The sequence below is a fragment of the Scomber japonicus genome, chromosome 4 (assembly GCF_027409825.1).
Source record: "Scomber japonicus isolate fScoJap1 chromosome 4, fScoJap1.pri, whole genome shotgun sequence".
Lineage (NCBI taxonomy): Eukaryota > Metazoa > Chordata > Actinopteri > Scombriformes > Scombridae > Scomber > Scomber japonicus.
In genome coordinates, this window is record NC_070581.1 from 28,925,864 (window position 1) to 28,944,594 (window position 18,731).

Sequence of the window (18,731 nt, forward strand, 5' to 3'; positions counted from 1 at the left end):
AATAATATTAGAAAATATAATAACTAGTTAATAACTGTTAGAACAATTAATAACCAGGCGGGGAGTTCTGTTAACTGGTAACTTAGAGCTGCATTCTATCAAAAGGCCACCAGGGGGCGACCGTTTTGGTGTCAAAAGGACTTCCGTCTCTATACAAGTCAATGGAGAATTCACCAACTTCTCACTTGATTTCTAACCTCAGTAAACGTTTTCAAAATGTGTTTATGGTCTCAATCGCTAGTTTAAAGCCTTCTTCAATGCAGTATGATGTTCATTTGGGACATTTTGGCCTCCCTGATTTTATATGTGACGATAAAGCAGGGTATGCATTAGGGCGTGGCTACGTCGTGATTGACAGGTTGATTGACCAATGTCCTTGAGATCCAGCCCTGGCAACCAATCGCAACCTCCCCGCTCCGCCCATGGACCCGCCTCATGCCCATATAAGTAGAAACCGTGTATTTATTTTTCCCAGCATGCACCTGAAATTTTCAAGATGGCGCTGCCTAGATTCGAAACTATTGGCTTCATAGACATATAAAGATATAATTCTTTATATGTCTATGATTGGCTTCCGAGCAGCAGTCCACAAACCAATACGTCACGGATGATACGTCCACTTCTTTTATACAGTGTATGGTAATAACTGATTAATAACGGACGGTTTAATTAATAACAAAGCATCATATTTTGTAAGTTTATTACATTTTTATGTAAAATCTGAAACTACTAAAGCTGCCAAATAAATGTAAAGTATAAGATTTCCCTCTGAAATGTGGTGGAGTAGAAAGTAGGAAAAAAATTTAAGAAATATCTTAAAATAAATGTTAGTCTGTAAAGAAAGCCGCCAGCCCCCCCAAAAAATCATTGACACAAACAACTAAATCAAAAACATTTTAATTAGAAAGTTGAAAAACGGCAGTAGGTACATAGGACCTCTATCGGCTAAAGAACGAACAGCAACAGAGATGTTGAGATATGAACATAATCTACGAAGCGAGGAGACTGCTGCAAAAATTATTCACAGATTACATTAAAAAAAAGAGAAAAAGAAAAGATGGCTGCAAAATGATGTACATTTTTAAAATAAATAAATAATAGAAATACATATTCATTGAATAGTGTAGAGCCATTTCTCTTATCTATGTTATTATTGCTGGTATATATTACCTTTAAATGTATAATGATTTAAAAACGCCAAAAAAAACAATATTAACATGATCAATTTTTTTTATAGCAGAATTAAAGAATCACAGACATGAACATTCATTTATTTTCTTTTTAAAAGGAGCTCTGTAATTTTTTTTTCCTTTTTTAATTCTTCGATACATTTTTTTTAAAGTGATGAAATGATGTCGAATGAACGGAATAAGATGTTTTATTTTCATTTGATACAGTGCAGATCTGATCGCTGCTTCAAAATATCCGTTTAACCCGGGATGAGAGGAAAACTAAAAAAAAAAGAGCAAACAATTACAACCAGGAGTGATGATCTTTGTGCTAATGGTTTAGCTCGTTAGCTTCGGCCATGCGTTAAAAGTTTTACACGATATCGATAAGTTTTCGGTCCAATTGTGAAAAAGGAAAAAAAAAGTGAAACGTCGTCTTAACATCGTCCATCGAGCAGAGCGAGTGGCTTTTGGCTTCATGTTTTATTTTGGGGAATCCTGAGGAGAAGTCTTTTAAAATCCGTCCTTCCAGTTGCAACAGAGACGCAAAATGATGATGATGATTGAAGATGATGATGATGATGATGAGGAGGAGGCAGCATCATCATCATCATTGTAGAGAGTCAGACATCAGAAAAAGGGCACAGTATCTTTTTGTCTCCCTCCTCGGGATCAGCAGCAGCGTCACAGTACAGCCACCAGGAGGAGGAGGCTCTAATCAGCTGTTCTTTCTCTCCCTTCCTCCTTTCATCCCTCCCCTCCTTTCCTCCCTGCAGCTAGTCCTCCCTTCTTCATCCTTGACTGCCGCAAGACGACAGGCTGTCGTAGAGGGAATCGCTGAGGGACTCAGGGGTCTCAAGGACCTGAGGCTGACTCGGGGACAGCGCCTCCTCCGGTCGCTCCTTGAGCAGCTCCATGCCAGCTTCACGGCTCATCTCGGGAACGCTGGGAGTGCGAATCTTCCCCCGGCGGCTCATCCCAGAATGGGCGGGAACGGGCAGGGTGCCGGGATCGACCACTCGGCTGGAGGAAGAGGGACCACTGGCCTTCAAGCCCTGAGGAGAGACATTGAGGAGGAGGAGGAGGAGGAGGAGGAGGATGATGATGAGGAGGAGGAGGAGGAGGAGGAGTGAGAGGAGGAGGATGATAAGTATGAGAAGTGGAAGAAGTAAGGGGATGATGAGGAAGAGGAGGAAGGATGAGGGGTGGGAGGAGGAGGAGGAAGATGAGGAGGAGAATGAGCATGAGTATGAGGAGTGGGAGGAGTAGAAGGGATGATGAGGAAGAGGAGGAAGGATGAAGGGTGGGAGGAAATATTTAAGGTCATGACTTTCTTTCATCTTATGTAACAGCCTTCAGGTGCAAAAAAAAAAAAAAGAAAAAAAGTAAGTTACAGAAAATCATCCAAGTGTGAATTTTTAATATTCATCTGATTAATAATTTCTAACCTGAGAATGTGCTTCAGTGTTTTTTCAGTTTTTTTTTTTTTTACATTATGTAAGAAGTGAGATTTAAAAATGGATCTCCACTTTACTCCTCAATATATAACCGACCCAGATTATTACTTATTCATTTATTTTATGGGTCCTCTTTCGTAAATCTGACACAGAGTTTATCAAATCCTCTATAATTTTTTAAAGATAAAATAAAACAGAGAGCATCAATAAAAGAGAAGAATAAAAGATAAGCAAGGAATAAAGACAATAGTAGTAAAATAAACAGTAACATTATGTAAAAGAGTAATTATTGGTGTTAAATGATAATATATCTGATAGTGTAACAGATTTTTAAAGTTAATAAATATATTACAGAGTTGAATTGAAAGTAATAATAAACTCTTCTCTCTCTCTGCTCTGTTGGATTGACCGCGTGAACCGTGAAGTCGAGCTCGTAGCTGCTTCGACCATCAGTAAAAACTCCTTTGTGGCCCTTTTTTTCTTTCTTACTCTTTTTTTTTTTTTTAAGTTTCTGAGTGCTGAGCTGAGTTAGCGAGAAGCTCTCTGGTGTCTGTGAGTCGGTACGAAGCCGCTCAGGCGTTAACTTTCTTTTTTAAATATAAATTTCATGATGTGGATTTTAAAGCAGCGAGCGGGCGACTCTGTCAGCGTCGACCTCACAGAGTTCACGGCTGATTTAAAACAGCAGACGGTCGGCGTGATGAAACATACAAAAAAAAAAAACACATTAAATGATCTTTTTTTATCTGTTTCATCTAATTTAGTTTACTGCGTTTTAAAGGACAGATACACAGTTTTTTTAAAGTCTGTCTTGCAACAAAAGTCAGGAGCAAAAATAAAGATTGAAGATTTCCTGCTCATACTGACTGTTACTGACTGTCTTTTAAATAATGTCTTAGCTAGTCAACACCTTTAATAAAGTCAACCTCTTAAGAAATTGAATGTATAGCGTTGTCTGTCCAGTAAGAAGCAATCTGTTTTAGAGGTTTTAAAGAAGATAAAAAATAAAAGTTAAATGTTGTGACTTTGGATCTGACTTATTTTATTTCTTTCCTTCTTTCTTTCTGGAGAAAAATGTGTTTTTATGATTAATTATATATAATATATATTCATGCAGTTTAAAGAGAGATATAGATATAGAAATATCTCATTTATGATAAGCTGACACATTATTTGTTCATAAAGGTTTGTAATTTGGGGTTTTGTTAGTTTTTAATGTGAAGTTTAAAGTGTATGTAAAGTGTATATTACTGCAATGTTTCCACCTGATGATATTAAATGTAGGTTGAATATTTAGTAAGGATTAATCTCTCAGTAACGAGCGGTCTGTGTGGCGATCACAGTTTAAATTAATGATCTCCATTCACGCTATAACAAGCTTAACATTAAACTCACAAACAGCTGATGTAAGCTCTCTTTTTTTTGAACGGTGTTAAACTGAATACCTGAGAGTCTGAACTAAAGTCATGTCCGTACCCCTCTGAACGGCGAGCCGAAGGACACCGCCTCCTCCTCTTCCTCCTCCACCGCCAGGTAAACCTCCGCTGGTCCCGCCGGGGTCTTCAGGTTGGGGAAGGTCCAGGTCTTTGAGCGAGGGGAGAACATGTTCGCTCCGTGGGCCTCTTTGTCTGCAGGAATGATTTCATTGGTGTTAAAGTTAAATAATCACTGCTCAAAGGTAACTGGGAACTATTTAATCATGAAATAATCTTTTTATTGGGGACATTCTCTGGTTCCAGCTGCTGAAACTTGAGTATTTTCTTATTTTCTTTGTTTTTTTCATCAGTTTTTGTGCTGTTAACACAAAAGGCCTGTACTACGAAGCTGGATTAACCTATCCAGGATCTCTCTCCGTTACCTGGGTTGACTTAACCAGATCTTCGCAGTCCAGGATAAGCGGTACTACGAAGCTGGTTATCAACTCGGTAAATCAACCCAGGGTTTTCCAATCTGGATCACTGCGCGTTCACATAAAGGGGAGGTGTTTGCAGCGTCTGACCAATCACAAACATGGAGAAACCCTGCAGAGCAGACTACTTTACCATGGAGGAGCAGACAATTATTCTTCAACAATATGAAGAATTCAATCACATCATCCAGGCTAAAAGCAACACTGATGATGCAGCAGCAAAAACCAGGAAGGAATGCAGGCAGAAAATTGCCGACTCTGTTAATGTGTAAATTCATGAGATCATACAATATTAATTTATCAGACAATATAAACGGGCAGCACTCTGATCACACAATGCCACTTTATTACGGCACAGACGTTTGGGGCAGATCGCTTCCTCAGTGCCCTTCCTTTCATAAGAGACATTAAGTTAGTTTAATATTCAACATTCAAAATACAAACCTATTATACTTCAACCATTTGAGTGAATGATTTCAAACCAACTGTATAACATACAGAATAATATCCCTCATGTGCCTCAAGGATTATTTTAAAAATATATATTTTCGTCAATTTTTTACAATTACAATAAATAAATACTATTATTATGCTCCCTGACCCTTTGATCTCAAGATGTCAAACCTACAGAATAATATCCCCCACGTGCCTCAATGATGATTTTTTAAATATATATTTTGGCCAATTAAAAAATTGCATCTATCCCTAAAAGCTCATTCTCTCCTAAGCGCTCCTCTCGCGATCCGCGCACCAATGTTGACAGCCAGGATCTTTTAAGAATGGGCAGGTCATTTTCTAAGAGAGCTGATTGGTCAGGAGGTGGTGTTTTTATACTCATTGATCTCTTATCCAGAACATAACCTGCTCCGGAGCAGGTTAGCCGTTCAGCATAAGTTACCATGGTGATTTACCCCGGTAAGAAGTGAACCAGCTTCGTAGTACGGAAAACCCAGGGTTAACCCTGAAGTTACCTCGATAAGAGAAAATCCAGCTTCGTAGTACAGGCCTAAAATCATCACATTTGAGAGGTTAAAACTGACAAATATTTGGCTTTTTTTTCCTTTAAAAATGGACTAAAACGATCATTTCATCATCAAACTAATTGGCAATTAATTTTCTGTTGATGGATTAATGAATTATCTGACTAGTCCCGGCAGCTCTAGGCCTAAAATATTCCTATAAAAAGAAACAAATGTGTTTTTCTTGGTCAGTGTGTCTTAATCGACATGTTTGTTTTGCTGTGTTTTATTATTTATAGGAATTTATAATAAACATTTATAATCATTTCATACAATAAAGTTTACAGTTAATCTGCTTTGATAACCACATCGCCAAAAATGTGGGTTTTATGTTAATATTCAGAATATATCAGAATTTTTTTTACTCCCTAACATCGCCCCCAAAACTCCAGTATCTGTGGCGCTCTAGTGACAGATGTACTAAAATATTAAAGTTTGGAGGCTAATTATCAGAGAACTCAATGAGCTCCGTCCATGCTCTGATCTCTTCAAGCTGTTTTTGGTGGGGTTTTTTTTTTTTCCTCACCTTCACGGATGACGCCGGCGGTGCTTCGGCCCTCCATCACGGAGCCGTACTGAATGGTGGGAATCAGCTGTTTGTGCGGCACGTAGCACTCCTCCTGGGACATCAGCTCTCTGTCCAGGGTGCGAGCCCGTCGGCCGGCTCTCCCCGGGGAGCCCGACGAGGAGGAGGAGGAGTGGTGGTGGTGGTGGTGCTCGGCCCTCGCCTTGGACAGACCGCGACCCGCCGCGCCGCTGCTGCAGTCCGGCAGGGGGAACGTACCAATGCCGCTGTCCAGAGTGTAGGTGGACGCACCGGAGCCTGCGGAGACGGAGCAGAGAGAGACATATAAATAAATACATGAATGAATTATGAGCCAAAAAATAGATTAAATATGAGACAAAGAGGCAAACGTGTAAATTAATGAACTCCCACTGTGTTTTTTAATCTTTTACTGAAGTCTGAATCGATTCTCCTCGGGGGCGTGGCCTACTTTATCTACCTTTGATATGCTAATAAAGGTGTGAGCCAATTTATTTCCCCTCAATATGCAAATGAAATGTTTCAGTCAAATCCTCGTGGACTGTCACAGATGTTCAGGAGTCCTGGATTCAACTTAAAAAAGGGGAAAAACAGTAATTCAATCTCTCTTAATGTTGGCAAGGAAAGCAATCATGGTGAAGTGGGTCGGAGATGACCCTCCCTCTGTTCTTATATGGAAATCTCTGATATCCGAGGTCGTGACTCTTGAAAAATTGGGACATTACATCAATGAGAGGATTCATACTTTTCAGCAGAAATGGAAGAAACCACTGGAACGTCTTGGAGTTAAATACAATTTGGACCTGAACTAACTGGGCACACGTTTGAAATATGACATTACGGGAATCTGACCTGTGTTTCACTAGATGGACTTTCATATTGTTTGAGTGCTGTGCTTCTCTCTTTTCATTTATGGACCCGTCTTGTAAACTTGTGAAAATTATGATTTTGCAATTTTATTTCTTTGTATGTTTTTGGAAAATTGAATAAAAGTTAAAAAAAAAAAAAGAAAAAAGGGGAAAAACAACCTCAATATTATCTGTAAAAATATTAAAATATACCCCGAGTATTAAAGGTACAGAATGAATAAAGTAATATACAGGGTTATATATATATTAATATATATATATATATAATCTACAAAAAACTAAATAAACACATCTCACTTGGTATCTAAAGTTCAACAAACCTTCCAGAAATTAAAGTTTTAATACGTGAAATTCAACTACTTTTTACCAGATGCCATTTTCCCCCCGTTTAGATATAATCTTTAGCTGTGTTTTAAATCTGATTTTATTCTTGAATGAATTAAAATAAAAACACACAAATCAACCTGCATCGACAAATCCTGAAAGCACCGGCCCCCTGGTTTATATTATATAAGTTGTTATGTCTATCATCTGCTGGGTCACCATGTCTCCATAGTAATCCTGTTATTTCACCAATAAAGTATGTTATATAACTAGATAGATTATTTTATAATGTGTTGACATGTAAACAGTATTTTAATGCTGCGGCTGGTCGAGGCTGATATATTAACTACTTTATACACACAGAAACGTTTATTGGTAATAATTTATAACATTTATAATAGATTTTAATATAAAACGTGTAAAATGTTACTAAAGGCTGCAAAGTGGAGTGAAAAAGTACATTTACCACTGACATAAAGCAACTTCTAGTATCTTAAACTCGTACTTCGTCATGTTACGTCCCCCCCCCGCTCGGTCCCGAAAAAGGAAGTGATGTCACGTTTCTGATGTGGGTGATAGATAAAATATTGATCAGAGCGATAACAGGCTGTAAACTATGAGAGTGATGCTGCAGTTTTCAGTCTGGTTGTGTTTGTTATTATTTGAATTTCCACCTTAATGTTGAATATCAACTGTTCTCACTTCCTGTTTAGAGTTGTGAGGCGACTCCGGAGCGTAATACTACATTTTTAAAAAGGCTTATGTAATATATTCTATAGATTTATCTATTCTCTAGATATACACATTTTATGTTTTATTCATCTACTTGCTTCCTAATCTGTGTATTTTGTCTCTCTGTTGCTAACGGCAACCGCTGCTGACACAGATCTGTTACAGCTTTACTCTGAAATCACCAGAGACAAAATTCAAGTTCTTACATAATACAACTAAATTTCAAAACAGGGAAAACAAGTGTTCATGTTTATCACACACACACACACACACACACACGATCACGTACGATCCCTACCTTGTATTACTTATTTATTAGTTTGACTTACATTTTAAGACTCACCTCATTTTAATTTTGGTATTTTACTGGTATCTTGGTCTGCTTTAGTCTCAATAATCAATATTTATCGTCATTAGTGAAGCACTCGACCACTTGAATGAAAGATGCTATATGAAAACATTTTGACTGACATAGTTTTTGTGAATCCAGTTTTTTATGTTAAACCACAACAAAATATACTTTTTCTTTCATCGTTGTTTCTGTTGCTTTTTAGTCACATTCACTGAATTTTTGTGTTTAATCATGTTTTCAGTTTCAGAGTCGCTTCCAGTAAAAGACTTTAAAAGCCATCTGCAGACTTCGGCCTTTTTACTGGAAGTGTGTTTACTTCTCTCTGCGGGCTCAAGACTGTGAATCTGGTTTTTATATTCGGGACTTTATTTCCAGACTGGTTCTCTACACACACACACACACACACACACACACACACACACACACACACACTCACACTCACACTCACACACTCACACGTCTGGTTTGATCTTGCACAAGGTTGTAATGCTCATAAATCTTACAAACTGTGTGCCGTTTCCGTCCCCCCGGCAGACGCCTCTTTTCTTTACCTGCAAAGTGTTGAGAGTGAACCGAGTCTGCGAGGTTCTCGTCTGATGTGATCTTGCCCATTCGATCCGATCCCTGCGTTAAAAGAACAACAAGGCACAGCAGACGGAGAAGAGAGTGAAATGAAAAGGCTCCACACCGCTCTTCAAAAATCAGCAAATTAAGACGCCGAGTTTAGGCTTCAAAGCTGATAATAATAAGTAGAGCAAATTAAACCGAAGCTGTGCCGAGATCTCTGTAATTATTGTCTGATTCGTGTCGGTACCTTCTCCATATCGTCACGACTGCCGGTGTGACTGATGATGTCGCCCTGCTGACTGAACATCGGCTTCGACGTCTTGCAGTCGAACGAGAGCCGGCGCTGCGGCACGCTGATCACATCCTTACCGTCCACTCTGCAGTCATAAAAAAAACACAAATATCCAGTTAAGATCTCAGAGTTTAGCGTTAGCATTATAAATAAAGTCAATTAATGAGTAATATAACAATTAACCCTAACCCTAACCCTAACCCTAGTCCATTAACCTGCATATATTTAGATAATAAAATCATAATTTTAGTCAGTTTCAGTCAGTCACAAGTACAAATTAACATTATTTGAAGCTTGTATGAATGATTTCAGATGGTGTATGAGACATTTATAGCCAAAATGATGACTTGAGAAAATAATCTACAATCTATAATCATCTTCACACGACTTTAGTTGCAGCCTGAGTCATAATTGTTCTTCGACATCTATTATAAAAGGAATAGTTTGACATTTTGGGAAATAAGCTGATTTGATTTATTGCTGAGAGTCAGATAAGAGTGATATCAGTATTGTGTCTGTGTGGTGAGTATGAAGCTACAGATGATTAGCTTAGCTTCAAACTAAACACGGTGAATCAGCGTTTAACAACCAACAGAACTGAAATCAAATCAAATCAAATCGAAATGTGAATATTTTTAAATCCAGGTTAAAAAACATTTCTCCTTCCATGTGCTTTGTTTTTTGCCTGTTTTTTTTAAATTATAACTGGATGTTCTTGTTTTTTTTTTACATGTTTTAATGCTTCCAATGTTTACTGTTTAATCATACCCTGACATTTATTTTTTATATAAAGCACATTGGAGCTGACCCTGTGTATGAAATGTACTAAATAAATAAAGCTGCTTTGCCTAGCTTAGCATAAAGACCGGACGCAGCTAGCCTGTCTCTATCCAAAGATGATGATTCAACCTAAAAGCAACTCTAAAGCTCAATAATTTACATGTTATATCTTGTAGGGATTAAACAAACAGAGCTAACAGTTTCCCCCTGTTTCCAGTCTTTATGCTAAGCTAAGCTAACAGACTCCGGCTGCAGCTTCATACTTACAAGGCAAAGCAACTTTATTTATTTATATAGCGCATTTCATACACAGGGGCAACTCAATGTGCTTTACATAAAAACAAACCGTATTTAACAGTAACAACTGGAAGAATAAAAACATACACTTAAAAGAAATAAATAAATAAAACCCAATTATAGTAAACATTGAAAACAGAGTACAGAAGAACAGAAAGAGAGGAAGAAAATAAACTCACACCAAGAAAATAAAACTAGTATATTTCCCAAACTGTCAAACTGCCCCTTTAAAAGCTTCAGTCTGTTATAAACCGGCCTCCACTCGTCCTCACCTGTTTAGCAGCTGTTGCATGAAGTTGTCGGAGCGCGCTCCTCTGTACATGACAGCCAGCTGTCCCTGAGCTTGGTCCATCACCACCTCACACGAGTGACCCCTGCCCGACCGCTCCACGTACGCCCGCTCCTCCTCCAGGGCCCTCCTCAGCCCCTCCGCCTTCTCCATCAGCGTGGAGATGTTCAGACCCTCCACGCCTTCTTTACACCTGGTGGCCATTTTCACAGAGTCCCTGCCCACCGAGGGGATGTTGATCTTCCACTCCTTCTTCTCGTCTTTCGCTTTGGTCCCGTCGGCTTTGCGGCTCAGCGCCGGCAGCTTGCTCTTCTTCAGTCCGAACCAGCTGGCGATGCCGTTGGAGGCTCTCTGCTTCACCTCGCCCACCTGCACTCCTCGGTCCTGCTCCTGGAGCTTTAGCACGTTCTCCTCGATGCCCTTCATCACCTTCTGCTCGATGGCCGATTGCGGACTCGGGACCGGCTGCAGCGGCTTCTCCCCGTCGGACATCGGAGGTCTCGGAGGAGGAGGAGGGAGGCTGTCTCCGTACATCGGATTCTTCTTCCCTTTCCCGCTGATTTTGGTTCTCTCTTCGGATTTGGACGAGTAACGCGGGGTCTCGGTGGGCTTCCCCGCTCTGTGGACGGACGGGCCCTGACAGGGTTTGGACGGCGACTTCGGGGGGATTTTATTGGGGCTGTTGCTACTGTGAGGCCCCACACCGGATTTAACATTATAAGCCAGATTCAAGGAGCCGGGACACTTAATGTTGTTGCGTAGTACCTGCGGAGCGTCTGCGTTGGGTGAAGGTAGACCTATTTTGCTTTTTGGGGTTTCAGTCTTTGTCACACACAGTTCTTGTTTAACTAGACCAGACGGCTGAGGTTTGACCCCCTGTTCGTACAGCGGAGACGCCCCCGGGTACTTCAACACGCCACTGCTAATTTTAGGCTTTCCGTCCAGAGAGTCCGTGTATTTTGAGTGTCTCTGCTCCTCTTTATGGAGCTCGATGGGCCTCTCCGCCGTCTTACTCCTCTCTTCGCTGTGGGCGACACCGCTTTCGTTGACGCTGACCTGTAAATCCTCCGAGCTCCGCAGCTTTCCCAGCGCGGCCAGTCTGTCTTTGAAGGCGTGGTGACTGGAGTCCGCCGGAGGTCTCGCCGGCCCCGACGCAGGCCTCTTGGGGATTGAAGAGTCGTTTCGTCTGATCGGAGGCGGAGGCGGCTGGGCGGGACTGGAGCTCTGCTGCACCGTCACCTCCCTGACGTCCGCCTCCTGCTTCTCTCTGGTCCGCGAGTAGTTGGGTCGGGTTTGAGCTTTGCTGAGGGCCGAGGAGTTGGGCAGGCTGTGATGGTTCACCCACACCGGACTGTCCGAGTCCTCTTCGTCGTCTGATGTGGACTCCGACGTGGATGAGGACGACTGCTTTCGCTGAGGGACGGGGTTGAGGACGCTTTCCGGTAATGATTTCACCAGTTTCCTCTCGCCGCCGTTCGCCTTTGCTTGCGACGGGAACGTGGTTCTTTTCTCGAGACCCTGACTCGGTTCGGCCTCTCTAGAGTTGGTCGATATATCACAGACGTTTTCGTAATGTGGGACCCTTTGGGATATTTTGGGTGATGATGACGACGTGGAGGAGGGAGCGCCCATCTTTGAGGCAGCTTTGGGTGCAGAAAGGCTGCTGTAGCTTATGTCCTTAGCGGGCGGAGAGCAGGGGTCTTCGGGCTGCGGAGGGGAGGTGGGCGCTGAGTGTGTGGCGGGGTACGACTCGGACCTGGCGGGGGGCGGCGGGGGCTGCCTGCACCTCTCCGTGGTGGTGGCTCTGCGTGTCGGGACAGGAGAGTGGTACACCTCGTAGTTGTTGGTGCGACAGGGGATCCTGGAGTTGCGGGTGAGTTGGGGGCTCAGACGGACGGCGGGGGGCGCAGCCTGGGTCTTCTCCCCCATCGAGGGAATCTTTAGGAACTTGAGCAGCTTGGACGGGGAGTTGATGGCGGCAGCTTTGACGTCGCTGAGACAAGAAGGGCTGGGGCTGACGGAGGCGCCGGCTCTCACTGAGGACGCCTCCGGATCTGTGCTGTCTTTCTCAGGGGTGGCTGAGGGGTCGTTGGACGTGGCGGTGCTGACGGAGGAGAGCGCTAAACCGTTGTGAACGCCGTCGCTCGCCTCGGAGATCTGCGCGCCCTCCGTCGCAGGACCGGGCAGATGGGAGGCGGGACAGAAACCGACAAGCTCTTCGGCAGCAGCGTTTAAACAACTCTCAGAGTCGACCTGCTCCTGCTCCACTCCCATCGCCTCAAGGCTCTGATCGTCCGTCTCTGTGATTGATGAGTGGGTGGGGGCGCCTGCCGGTTGCTGGTGGGCGTCATTCTTGGTGCACTGTTTCGACGGGGGAACAGACTCCGCCGTTCTGCTCTTGCCGTGACATTCGCTCATAGCAGCTGCGGGAGCTACGTGACTCTGGGCGGCGGCCTTTGAAGGACTACAGACATGGTTGCATGGCTTCGGAGGACCGTCGGGACTCCTCTTGCAGTGTAAACAGCAGGTGGTGGCCCCTCCCTCGCACTTCACCGCCCCGTCGCCGTTGACGTGCTGGTGCGGGTCAGCGTCAGAGCAGGAGCAGTGGCAGTGCGTGTGGAGGGGTTTGCACTGCAGTGGAAGTGGGTCCGCGGTCGTAGCCAAAACAGCTTCTGTGGACATGAGCACCTGGCTGTAGTCGCAGAAAGACAAGCTCGTGGTGGACGGGTGAAACTTCAGAGGGTCCGTCTCCTCCATCTTGCGCAGGACCTCCAGGATGTGTGCTTTCTTCTTGAAGAAGGGGGACAGGGCCTCCATGGAGGCGGCGGGGCCACGAGGGCCCGGGGAGGCATGTTGTGTGCGGTAGCCATTTCCCTTTCAGACAGAAAAAGAGATCTCTATCAGCGTAACATTCACTCCCGACACTTAAAACAATTTACTTCATCGAGACCTTTTGAGTGCATGAGGGAACATACAGGAAGTGAGAGGCAGATTAGCAGCAGACGTCTTTTTTTAAACGCACAATAGTCAAGCAAATGTCAGAGCATTCATATGGGAGGATGGAGGATGGGGGGGGGATTGTGCTCTTATTTAAACTCTATGATATAATTCCCCCCTGTGTCACTCTTAATGTTTGATAAAAGCTCTGAAATAAACACCTTGGCTTGTGCTTCAGTCTGTGCCGGCTCCACCTGCTTGGCAGAGTCATTGTGCAGCTGTGCATTGTAGTCTGGGAGGGGTCCCGCCTGGACCTGTAACAGGAGATTCATGAGGCAATTATGATGACACTGTATACACTGCAGGGTATTGTATACACACACACATACACACACACACATACACACGCAACTAGGAGCTGCATTGTTCGAGCATCTGTTGGAACAATATGGAGCAGAAAAGACAATACTGAGATCTGCTGCTGTTTGAAAGAAAGAGGGTAAAAAATAAACTAGCAGCTGGTCTTCAGTGTCAGAGCTGTGCACTGATATTCAGACAGAGGGAATAATTAAGATTGAGTAAATTCTAAGTGACGAGTACTCCCCAGATTTAGCATTGCACTTCTATAAATAGCACATTTTAAAACATTAATGCAGCAGAACCAGAGGGGAGTTTTGTCTTATTCTTAATTTCAGACATTTTCTTCTTCTTCTTCTTGTCACAACCTAGTGCCTACATTACCCACAATGCAACTCAACAGCTGACAGCTGGGTGGGAGATTTGGGTGTGTCGTGTCAGTAGCAGCTAACGTAGCCTGGAGCTGCCTAGCCACAAGAAGGGATGAGGAGCGGTCTTCTTTGCTAACGCCACACCAGCAGATGTGCTTCATTAATCAAACTTCAGCCCCTTAACAACGCCGATTCAAGTGACATCACTTGAGGCGACGCATCGAATTTCACAGCCGTTTCCTCTGCAGCCACAAAAGGCTTCACAATACAACCTTTCCACATATGCAGCAATTAGAGTAATTACAATAAAATTATGAGTGGAGTTCCCCTTTATGCATCTATATTACATTAAATACATTTCTGTGTCAGCTTTGGTTACTTTGCAGATTCAATTATGAAGAAGCAAACACATACTCAGCGTATAAAACATGATGAATGATAATGAAAGTATTTTATTATATACATTTTTACCATTATTGTTTTTTTGCACTTATTACTTATTGTTCTTTATTCTTTTTTATTATTGCTGCTCTTCTATTTTTAGTGTCCACTTTGCTGCTGTAATAATGCAAACTTCCCCATTATGGGATTAATATCTTATCTTATGAATTGTTATAATTGTTACAGCCAATACTTCAAAGCAGTTAAAATGAAGAGCTACATTACAACGCTGCTCACAAATTAATGGACCAACAATATAAATCAAATATGTGTAATAGTATAACAACATGGAAGAAGCTATTCCTTTATTATTTTTACTATGTTGGTTGTAACACTACTTTTACTTAAGATACTCTCTGAATACTTTCTCTACTACTGTGTTGAGGCTCTAAATGAATCACAATCACGTCTGGATCATTAAAAGAAGGAGGAAGAAGAAGAAGAAGATGATGAAGCTCGTTCACCTGGTAGTGAGCCGTGGGGTGATTGGGTAGTTTCTGCTGAAAAAGCTCACACAGCGCTCGGTTTTGTCTCTCCAGGTCGAACACCAACATCTTCAGCTTGATGCACTCCTCTCTCAGATCCTGCTCGGTTAGAGAGAGACACACACACACACAGACACACACACACACACACACACACACACACATACACACACACACACACACACACAGCTGTAAGATAAACGAACAGGCAGTAAAATAAATCCAAAACACAGATGCAGAAACGTTTCCTCACGCTACCTTCTGGTTTAGCAGAGCTTGGACCACGTGGTTGGCCACCTGAGAACAGAAGACAACATTTATATTAACCTGAGCCCCATCAGAGCAGAATTTATCAGCATTTTTTTTTCTTTCTAAGTTTCTAAAATTAAATGACAACAGATTATTCATAGAGCTCACCTCATCCAGGCATCTCTCGTAAGCCTCTCTCTGACTCTCATTTGCCAGCATGAGTGCAGAGTTCTCTGCCTGCGAGGGAAAATAACAATAAAACATGTTGCTGAAAAATGCTCGTAATAGTTCCCGGCCCACACGGACTCACAAAAAACAGCTGCTGCAGCGGTGAAACATTTGTCTGACAAGAACATTACTCTCCTACAAATAACATTACACTGCAAACAAGCAGAGAACATCGTCTCCTCTAACGGCGCCGCAAATAAAAAAATCAATGTTTTAACGAATAAGTGAAGATTTTAAAGCTTCAAACGAGAAGAAACGAGAGAAATTAGAACAAGCGCAGTTCTTCTTACATCGTCATATAATCAGCTTTAAAATATGAAACGGACTTAATGTCTTTTCTCTTCCTGGAGATGATTCATAATAATTATAATTATAATAATAGGAGGAAGAGGAAGGAGAAGAGGAAGAAGTAGTAGAAGAAGAGGGAGAAGAAGAAGAAGAAAACAAAGGAGAAGAAAAAGAAGAAAAACAGGAGGAAGAAGAAGAAAACGAAGGAGAAGAAGAAATTTCTAAGAAGAAGAGGATGAGTAAGAAGAAGAAGAAAAAATAGAAGAGGAAAAAGAAGAAAATTCTAAGAAGAAGAAGAAAAGGAAGAGGAAGAAGAGGAGGAAGAAGAAAAAATAGAACAGGAAGAAGGAGAAGAAGAAATTTCTAAGAAGAAGAAGAGGAAGAGGAAGAGTAAGAAAAAACAGAAGAAGAGGAAGAGGAAGAAAAAACAGAAGAAGAAGAAGAAGAAGAGGAAAAAGAAGAAAATTCTAAGAAGAAGAAGAGGAGGATGAGGAAGAAGAAGAAGAAGAAACTTTATTTATACAGCACTTCTCTTCACCCTCCTGTGGTTCGACTTTTTATAAATCATAAATCATCATAAATTAAATTCTGTTTTGGACCTTTTTTTTTATCAGCTTCATTCCAACTTATCACCAAAGGTTTTAACCATTTGGTCAACAGGCTTTAAATTTAAATGACAGCATCTTATTTTGAAGTTTTAACGCCTGTTTAGGGTTAAAATCGACCCGAGAAGGAACAACAGGAGGATTAACAACATTACAAGAGGAAAATAAAAGCACACGAGTCGACCAGGAGCAACAGAAGTAAGTGTACAAGATGTATAAAATAATAATAAAATTAAACTTAACTTTACTTTGATTTCTGGTTTAAACCCTGCTTCGTATTAAGATCCACACTGTTGCTGTTTATCATCACATTATATGTTTGTAGTTTAGCTTTGAACCGAACATCAACAGACCAAACTTTCTTTATACAAATAGTCCGATTAGCTCCGAGCTTCGTGAATATTTAACCACATCCTGGTTTTGAAAGGATAAAAAAGAAAGAAAGAAACGAATCGTATAAATAAAGATGTTTCAACATGTGGATTAGGACTGTTAAACTGCTTTCTTGTGTTTCCTGTCGTCCCTAGACTCTCCGAGGTTGTAAGAACCGACCTTCACGGCGGGATTACATAACTCAAGATTCAATTATCCGCTTTTCAATTTGCTGAGCGGCCGATTAGATTCAGATAAGATTCGTTGGTATTAAAGTTTGTGATGCAGACGTGATGTGTGGGTTTCCTCCCGTCGTCGTCTCCTCCTCACCTCCAGCTCTCTCAGCCGGTCCATGAGCTCGCTGCTGTTGTCCTCCAGGTAAGACTCCACGTCCGCCTCCTCGCCCTCCTCGTCCGAACCGAAGTCCTCGTCGCACATTCTCTGTTCAGCCTCATCGGACATTGTTCTCATCTGAAACGCAGAAGAAGAAGAAACAGAAAGTGTCACCGGCCGCGGCCTCGCTTCTGCAAACACGAGACGATCAGACGCTCTGACAGGTGACTGACATCATGAGTACGAGTCTCTGTTTCTGTTTCGACTTGAATTTGCTTAGTTGGTGAATATGAGCAACCAAACGTGACTCCTAAACAATGAGGTTTCTGTTTCTAAGTCACAGTACAGGTTTAATCTATTATTCAATCAACAGGAAGTTCATTTGCAGCTATTGTGATGATCAGTTAATTGGAAAATAATATTAATTTATAATCATTTTTTAATAATAACGCATCAAAATTAATGTTGCTAATCATTGACATATCAAAGACTGTGATAATCCCACCCAAAAAATAATTAACTTTACATTTAGTATATGGAAAATAATTCATTTTCTTGTGTTTTTTCATTTAAAAATAAAAAATGATATGTAACCAAACACTTTAAGGCTTAAAATCGAATATTTGATAGTAATGATCTGGACTGATGTTGGTCAGAGAAAAAAACATTAAAAAAAGTGGAAAATAATATTAATTAATGTTATTTTTGTCTTGTGTCACAGGCATTTTTGTCCATAATGAACCAGCACAACTGTGTTAATTTTTTTTAACCAAAACTTGCATAAATTTGCTGTTTCCAGCTTCTAAAAATGTGACTATTTGCTTCTTTTCTTTGTCATATTTGATAGTAAACTGTGTCTCTTTGGATTTTTTGCTGCTGTTTAGACAAAACAAGACATTTTAACACATCTCTATGAGCTGCAGGTGATTTTAAAGAAGCATTTTTCACCATATTTTGACAATTCATAAAACTAGAATATAATCTACAGATGAATAAATAAAGATAATTAATAAAAGAGATGACTCATCTTTTCATCAGATTTGGATTTCACTGTCAAACAAACAAGAGTCTACAGCTGCACTTAAACATGAAACCATCTATAAATGAACTAAAACTTATAAATAAATTACTTATAAAACTATGAATTAACTATAAAAATCATCCCCACAGCACGGAGTGGTTGGTGAGTGTTGGTGAGGTTTTATTCTTCAGGCCTGAATAGAGTCAAAATCTTTCTTATGCTTCACAGCTTCCCGCAGTCGAGTCGAGTCCACCAAGTTTTTTTTTTTTTTTTCGTTTTTTTTCTGTTGCTGTCAGCACACAGTAATAATTGAACAAGACATTTTTTACCAAGTCAGAGCTTATCTCATGTGGATTTTTAGTCCCTGGGCAGCCAAGAGGATGACGCTTGAAAAGAGAGAGAGAGAGAGAGAGAGAGAGAGAGAGAGGAAGAGAGAGAGAGAGA

At 41.4% G+C, this 18,731-nt stretch overlaps 1 protein-coding gene across 1 annotated transcript; it reads right to left on the reverse strand.

Moving 5' to 3' along the window:
• Nucleotides 1-887: 887 nt before the first annotated feature.
• nckap5l (NCK-associated protein 5-like) lies at nt 888-17,404 on the reverse strand. The gene is made up of 11 exons (XM_053318445.1): nt 17,264-17,404; nt 15,609-15,677; nt 15,450-15,488; nt 15,171-15,290; nt 13,759-13,851; nt 10,584-13,474; nt 9,190-9,319; nt 8,927-8,999; nt 6,081-6,377; nt 4,103-4,254; nt 888-2,224 (listed from the first exon to the last, which is right to left on the reverse strand). The coding sequence occupies exons 1-11, from the start codon at nt 17,402-17,404 to the stop codon at nt 1,961-1,963; spliced, it is 4,269 nt and encodes a 1,422-aa protein (XP_053174420.1). The 3' UTR covers nt 888-1,960.
• Nucleotides 17,405-18,731: the final 1,327 nt, after the last annotated feature.

Coding starts and splice junctions, on each gene's coding strand:
- nckap5l (XM_053318445.1), bottom strand. CDS start 17,404: ATGAGAACAATGTCCGATGAGGCTGAACAGAGAATGTGCGACGAGGAC. Junction 15,678..17,263: donor ACCGGCTGAGAGAGCTGGAG/GTGAGGAGGAGA, acceptor TTTCCCTCGCAG/GCAGAGAACTCTGCACTCAT. Junction 9,320..10,583: donor ATGCAACAGCTGCTAAACAG/GTGAGGACGAGT, acceptor TTATGACTGCAG/AGTGGACGGTAAGGATGTGA.